The sequence below is a fragment of the Mycetomoellerius zeteki genome, unplaced genomic scaffold (assembly GCF_001594055.1).
Source record: "Mycetomoellerius zeteki isolate Tzet28-1 unplaced genomic scaffold, Tzet1.0 scaffold221, whole genome shotgun sequence".
In the NCBI taxonomy this organism is placed as follows: Eukaryota; Metazoa; Arthropoda; class Insecta; order Hymenoptera; family Formicidae; genus Mycetomoellerius; species Mycetomoellerius zeteki.
This window is the reverse complement of record NW_017257184.1, coordinates 2,765,627-2,773,193: the sequence shown is the minus strand read 5'-3', so window position 1 is coordinate 2,773,193 and position 7,567 is coordinate 2,765,627. Positions and strand designations below refer to the sequence as shown.

The 7,567-nt window shown below is 38.0% G+C and overlaps 2 protein-coding genes across 3 annotated transcripts in view; one reads left to right on the top strand and one right to left on the bottom strand.

Moving 5' to 3' along the window:
• The window catches only part of LOC108723026 (zinc finger protein 436), a 5,882-nt gene extending 5,015 nt beyond the window's left edge, over window positions 1–867 (bottom strand). The window contains exon 1 of the mRNA XM_018448476.1: window positions 815–867. The gene's annotated coding sequence lies outside the window, so the exon portion shown is untranslated. The remainder of the gene's footprint in view (window positions 1–814) is intronic.
• Window positions 1–6,426, top strand: part of LOC108723025 (serine/threonine-protein kinase DCLK1) — a 7,387-nt gene extending 961 nt beyond the window's left edge. Inside the window, exons 2-7 of one of the 2 annotated variants that reach the window (XM_018448469.1) lie at window positions 857–947; window positions 2,595–2,798; window positions 2,897–3,038; window positions 3,307–3,506; window positions 3,589–3,741; window positions 4,874–6,426. In XM_018448469.1, coding sequence (XP_018303971.1) covers window positions 857–947; window positions 2,595–2,798; window positions 2,897–3,038; window positions 3,307–3,506; window positions 3,589–3,741; window positions 4,874–6,191 — 2,108 coding nt within the window. In that variant the 3' untranslated portion in view covers window positions 6,192–6,426. Of the gene's footprint in view, window positions 1–856; window positions 948–2,291; window positions 2,407–2,594; window positions 2,799–2,896; window positions 3,039–3,306; window positions 3,507–3,588; window positions 3,742–4,873 lie in introns of those variants that run through there. The other variant, XM_018448470.1, reaches the window with a different exon arrangement.
• The last annotated feature ends 1,141 nt before the right edge of the window (window positions 6,427–7,567 follow it).

Genomic DNA, 7,567 nt, shown 5'->3' with positions numbered 1-7,567 from the left:
CGCTCTAATTTTTATTTTTTCCATGAACTCGGTTTCGTTCGACAAACGCGGGAAATACGTTCGCGGAGAACGCGAAACATGCGCGCCTGTCAGCGCTTGGTGGAATGGCGCGACTTTCAGAAAATCAAAAGGCGGTTATTGTTACTCAAGCAACGTTGACATGATTTTCGCTATCACGTTCGTAATGCCCAGGTGTCATCATATTAAAACTTATGCATACTCGATGAAATCAATTTTAGTGATATACAGAGACACATCTCGGACGAATCTCCGCGCCTTGAATAAACACAAAAGCTATTTTCGCGTGTTTGGACCGTTGGAATTTGGACATTCCGGAGAGAATTAAAACATTAACTTTTATCTTCAATCCCGCGTGGAATTGAAGATAGTTGGCGGAAAACTTTTTTGAAAATCAAAATATTAAAAAATTAATAATAAATAAATAAAAATAAAAGACATAATATTAATGAGAAATAAAGATTAGAGTCTATTTACGGAGCGTGTAATTTTTAAGATGAACGTTGAAGAAAAAATCGATAAAACTTTTAAAAGGAGGAGAAAGGAATAGTAAAAATGAGACGCGCGTTAGGAAAACTAAAAATAAATCATTAAAATATACAACAAAATTTGCTAATAAGAAAAAGAATACAGAATTGTCGGTGAAGTCTTGAGGAAAAGTTGGCGCCAAAACTCTCGAAGAGAACGAGTGCGACACGTGAGTCTCAAAGCTGCCTTCTGCCTCTTTTCATTTTAAAGACAATTCAAGATATTGCCGTCGCCTGGCGATGAAATTGAATGCCAAACACCTACTCACCCCCGCATTCCATTCTTCTCACTATCGCACGCCTGTTTTCAGAGATCGAGCCCAGTTTCCCTTATAGAGATGTGACGATACGCCGAGGTGTCGAGTTCAAGGACGATTATGACATCCAGTCGGAGCTCGGACGGTGAGTGATTAAATCCGTCGATCGGCCAATGCATGATGCCTTGTGTGTCGTGCCAACAACGTGTCAATCACACGCAATCGATGTGTATTAATCTTGATACAATCAGGAATTTAACGTCGTGACTGAAAGGGGAATTTCCAAGAAGTCAATACGAGGATTATTACATCAACTTAGTTAATTAGTTTAATTTATCGACTTTCAGAGTACATACTTCTTCTATGCGATAACCCTTCTGATCTAGAGCGTAAAAAATAGTCAATGTGCTTACGCTTCTTTTAACTCCATCCGCTCTGAATGAAATCATAGCCATTGATAATGATTAACTTCTAATTAAGATCTAAATACAAATATTTGACGTCTGCATCATGTGACCTTCACTCTATATTCGAATATCGAATCCCAGTCAGCGCCATATCCAAAATCGTGACATAAGACGTCTTAAAAATATATTGAGACATCCTTTAATCATAAGATGTCTTAAAGATGCCTTAAAGCTAGGTGTCTTCAAGATGTTTTTTATCTTCCTATTTTGGACATGTGTGCTACCTGGGATGTTTAATATCTTCTGCAACGATATTAGAGCTGTTGGCCCGTTTCCATGAAATAATGCGGTAATGACAGAATTACAGGAATGTGCTGTGTTGCTGTCAGGTGCACGTCTGAGGAATGCAGTGCGAGCTGATAAGATGAACACGCGCGGTCTTGTTCGCGCCGGCAATCAAGGACTCGCGAGATACGTCTATAGTCTATAAATAAATATCCGTTTCTCTCTACCCATCGAGTGAAACGGTATACGCACGTCGAACTGCGTTCCGATGTTGAGCTTGGGCGTGTCGGTGCTCTTGACACCGGTGGTGAACTCGACCGGCCCGTCAGTGCCGGAATGTGGTTTGACAATGAAAGCGTTTGCCCTACGATTTCGAAATCATAGACGAACTTATAAGAGAACGCGAACGGCGCTAGGATTGCTAAAATAAACTGAGAACATTTTTTATTTTTCCCATGAAATTGGACGAGATTCTCGCCGATTTACTTTATAGCTTCTTTCTATCTTTAACATATCAACGTCGCTCATAAATTAAATGCCAAACACGAGAAATTTAATATAGATACTAATAGAAAGAACAAAATAAGTCTTCTGGTGGGAAATTTTGTAACGTTTAGATTCAACTATATCCTTCTTTAAAAGATGGGCAATCTTCAACTCTATTTTGTCGAATCGTGAGACTTCTTTGTGTAACGCAACCGATTAATAATAAATTAATAATTGAAATATGTCAATAATTAATGTATAATAATAGAATTTAATTAATAGACTCAATAATTACATCCGTTGACTTACAATTAAATACTAACTTAATGATTCACTGTGCAGACTTGGCTTCGTGACAAGTATGTTGTATTTTGCCTCGTGCTGTCAGGGACATATTGCGGATGTACAGCTTTGGCAGAGCTTCCTGTGTGTATTTATCACTTTTTATGCGTAATTTGTTATTATCCAAGAATTATGTTCCAAGGCACGATTTTGTATACTAAACTTGTTATATTATAGTCAACGGAAATCCAATTCATTTTTTACATAACTATTTGTGTATAAGCTACTCGATGTTTATCTTGTTATGCTGATCTTTGGTCTTTCCATTTCAGGGGAAAATTTGGAATTGTTTACCGATGCAAAGAGAAAAGGAGCGGCTTGATGCTCGCCGCGAAAGTGGTGAACGTCGTAAAGAAGGAAGACAGACGTGCTGTGCAGAGAGAAGTAGATATTATGCGGCGCTTACAGCATCCACGTTTGATTCAGCTGTACGACTCCATTGAGGCGGGGAAACAGATATATGTCGTTCTAGAATTGTACGTTTTTTTCTCGCGGACGAGGCAGCGACGTAGGGAGCGTAAGATTAGAAAGAGACGCGCGCTGCGGGATTACATTTAAATTTGCATCATTTAAGGATCGACGGCGGCGAGCTCTTTGAGAGAGTGATAGACGACGATTTCGTACTGACGGAACGCAGTTGCGCCGTTTTTATGCGGCAAATATGCGAGGGAATAGAATTCATGCATAGTCAAAAGATCTTGCATCTCGATCTAAAAGTGAGTCGTTGGATTGCATACGAATTACTTTGAAAATTGATATTAGATAATCGTACTCTTTGTAAATCTTTCTTTTACTTTTTATATATAATTATTTATAACATGCCAATTATAAAATTATTTCTAAATATACTTTTAAACGTTCTTTAAAAATAGTTTATTATAAATAGAAATATAATTAACTATTCTCTTCTTTTCTTTATATCTAATTATTTATATGATTATTAAAAATTTATATAATTATTTAACATATATGTCTGCTGTGTAGCCGGAAAATATTCTGTGCCTAACGAAGGAAGGTAATAGAATCAAAATCATCGATTTTGGTTTGGCAAGAGAATACGACCCAAGTAAGAAACTACAAGTGTTGTTTGGTACGCCTGAATTTGTTGCCCCGGAAGTCGTAAACTTTGACCAAATCGGATTCGGTACTGACATATGGAGCATAGGTGTTATTTGTTACGTATTGTAAGTTAATTACGGTCCCGCATATTACAGCTTTATAAAAGATACCCCTCATGATGATTGCTCATGTAATTAATTATTATAGATTGTCCGGTTTATCACCGTTCATGGGCGATACGGATATAGAGACAATGGCGAACGTTACCATTGCAAAGTACGACTTTGATCACGAAGCCTTCGCCGAGATCTCAGAGGACGCGAAAGATTTCATAAGATGCCTTCTGGTGAAAGACAAAGAGTAAGTATATACATATTATATGTACTACTCTCTCCTATGTTTTCAATTTCTCTTTCCTTGTTCCTCTCTTCTTTTATTATCTCTTCTTTTTATACTTTCATCCCATCTGTATCTTGCTACTCTCAGAAAAGTCTTTTTTGTTACGCTGTTTAAATTATTCTCTTTCACTCGTTGTGAGGGTGTGTGTATGGCTCACAAGCAATGTGCTTATCATGGCTAATCTGACTTCCATATTATTATCTTACTCCGAAATGTTTTACTTTAATGAACACATGTATCAATATCCATGAATATGTCAGACTATAGATTAGAAAAAAGCAATTCCATCTTGTAATTAAACGTATAAGAATCTATTTCGTCATAACTGTAGCAAAATGTACGTTACTCCGATTTTATACAGCAATTATTATTTTACTCTTGTTGCATTTAAGAAACGATTTTATTGTCTCGAGAGCGTCCAAATATCAAATGAACGACATGAATATGTAAAGTTACATTCAAATAATTTTTCATCGAAAATTTTGTACTCGGATATACATAACGCATGCGACATATGAGGAGCAGACTTTCAAAATGCGTTTTGTCCAAAATTTATAATTTTTAGAAAACGAAAAAGAAAGAATTTAAACTCCGCACACAAGAAAATTATGCACTTTACAGAAAATAACAATATGTCAATCAATAGAATGTGAAATATTAAACAAAATTGCTAAACAATTGCTAAAAATGTTAAACAAATGCATTTTATTTGTCTCTAATTAAAAAACATAATGCATTTCGAAATGTCTTTGTTTTTTCAGCATATAAATTAATGATGAAAAAATGCTTTCTGAACATCTCAGAGTAGTTTATAATATGAGTCTTTCAACACTGAACACTGTGCCATTTCTGACTAAAAAAATGAAAAAATGAAATTTTAGACAAAATATATTTTGAAATTCTGTTCTTCATACGCACATTCGTACTATTCGAGCCTACGTCGTCGTATTGTACTCTTCGTTCATACATTTTCGTCCCAATTGTTCGCCCTTGGATCGCGGAATCGCGTGTCTCCACGCGACAAGGGAAATGCACTATCGAGCCTGGGACTAGAGCACGACCCTCCTCACGACGAGCCTTTCGAATCTTTCAGAAAGCGAATGACGGCGGCGCAATGTCGGGAGCACCGCTGGTTGGCCCGAAAAATGATCAAGCCCAAGAGCGAGAAGGAGACCGCGGGATTGGCGGCGGCCAAAAGGATGGCCTTCATCGAGAATCGTCCTGTCATCGGTGTTGTCGACAGAGACGAGCTGGACGTGACCAAGGACAATCTCAGACTGTTCGTCGAACGTTGGCGGGAACATCCGGACAGCCCGTACACGGTCGACTCTTATCACGCGTTGCCGAAGAATCCGCTTCGCGATCGCGAAGAAACCATGTCTCTGCGGGGTCACAGTCCCTCTCCCTGCGACAGTCTTCGCAGCAGCAGCACGCAATCGGAGAGGGTGATGGACTCCGCCATGAGAGATAATTCTAGCCACTTGTTGGCCGTGCCAAGTCTCAGCTTATCCTTGGAAAGGAGAGCTTCCGAAGGTACGGCTGCGCGAAATCGTCGCGATCCCGCCAGTCAGATCGCTTTGGCCGAGGAGATCATCAAACTGTCCGAACACTTGCGCTCGATCGCCATGGGATCGCGGATGAATGAAGAAAACAATGGAGATGCAACGGCAGTGCAACAGTCCACCAAGAAGCCTGGCGATGACGAAAATAATTACGATATCTCGAAGAGCAACATTAAAATAACCGCGTCTCATGTCAGTAAAGAATCTAACGAGATCACGGAAAAATTGTCCAGTATCACTCGACAGCGAAAACTCAACGGGACGACCTTTCATAGTAGTCGTAGTTTCGACAGATACAATTTCGATACAAATTTCAATAATGTATTTGTGGCTTTGAGGAGGACGAGTATCGGCGATGCGTCTGATAGACGAAGGGATTCTCAAAAATATTCCCTCGAACGGACGGCGATCACCAAGGCGATGGAGGAGAAATTCAACGGGGAAAAGATCGGCAGAAGAAGGTCTTCCGTCGGTGCGGAGGAAATGGACTTGACGCCGCCTTGGCGGCGGCCGCGAGTGAAACGATCCTTTGGCGAAACTAGCAGGGATGTTCCACGGATATCGAATTTGCGGGATCTACACAAGAATCTGAATCTGGACGAGCCTGGCAGCGCCAAGGACCTGCTATTGCATCTGTTAGGCGAATGGGAGGAGGTCACCACGACATCCTGCAGCGGTAACGGTGGCAGCGGCGGCATCGGTAGAAAGTCTATGTGCCTGGATTGGTGTGCTGCCGATACGATCGCCAGGAAGACGATGAATTCATTGGCAGAGTATTTCCAGTCGAAGCAACAGGAAGCGAAACCTTCCGACGTCGCGTCATCCACGTCGCCGACGATATATCGTTGAACGATACGTTCATCCTGTTAGAGGTTGCGCATTTGCGAATTTCGCGGATTGGTCGCAGACGGATCAGGAAAATGCGCGATGTTAACAATCTTTCTTCTTTCCGCAAATATTTGGAACGATTTGCTTAAGATGAAATTTATGCGTCAAACGCTTAGGGCAATAATATACTTGATGAATCGTAAAAATTAATCTATGAAAATGTAAATTTCTTTAATCTTTAAAGTTGAAAATTGATTTTATAATCTTTTAACCCTTTTCAATTCATTTCGGTCATTTATGTCTTAGAGAAAACTATTACAAATAACAAATAAGTGCACTTTTATTTCTTATTTAATTAAGGTTTTAAGAAGAAATTACGAAGAGATGCAGAAGAATATTTTTTAATATATTAAGAGGGATGGATAATAAAAAGTATAAGTAACTTTTAAATATCTTAACGCCTGCTTAAGTTTATCAGTGACCATCTGAATCATCTCCGTTTCTTATTTTCACAATTAAAAACAAGGCAGAATCTTGTAATTTTGTAACATTTTAGAAAATGTGTATATAAAACGTTACGAAAGTGCAGGATTATAGAATTCTCTGTAATTGAACTTGAAATATATAGATTCTAATGGATATTTATGCACAAAGAAATAAAAATGAATAATGGAGATGGTGGCTTTAATAAAGATTGTAAGAGCGATAAAAAAAGCTTATGAATTACAAATAAAGTCTACGGTCATATACTTTATACTCTATAAAGCAGACTTCTCGATAGTTGTGTACCATCAGCACACCCTCCAATTATTAATATTTTTATATGCGTCAGTACGACACATTAATTTTCATCAAGATATCTATCGCTTTGATTCAATTTAATCCCTTGCGAACTAATAAATCTATAGTGACGCTTTTAATAACAAGAATGGCGCAATCATTCGTTCCGAATTCGAAAACAAACAATATTCTCTACAAACAACTTTTATAAGTTCCACAGAAAACTGTTATATTTAATACACATATACATATATATTGTACTTTTATTTATTAATAACATTATTTGGATATATTCTCTGTATTATAATAGTAATATTAAATATGAGAGACACATAATAGATTAAGTCTAGATTTTTTACTAAGTATGTTACATGAAATTTGCAAAAGAGCTGAATGAAATAATATATATTTCTTGTTAAATAGTCACTGTTCATATATATTTTATATTTAATATAAATCACAGTACACTCTACACACAGGAAAGTTTTCGATTACTTCATGCACCCATACATCTCCCACAACAGTGAATAGAAACTGATTAATCTTCTTGCTATAGGAAAAGACCGACTGCAGGAAAGCTTATAGAGCATCGTTGGCTGGAAGCCGCTCTGGAGAAT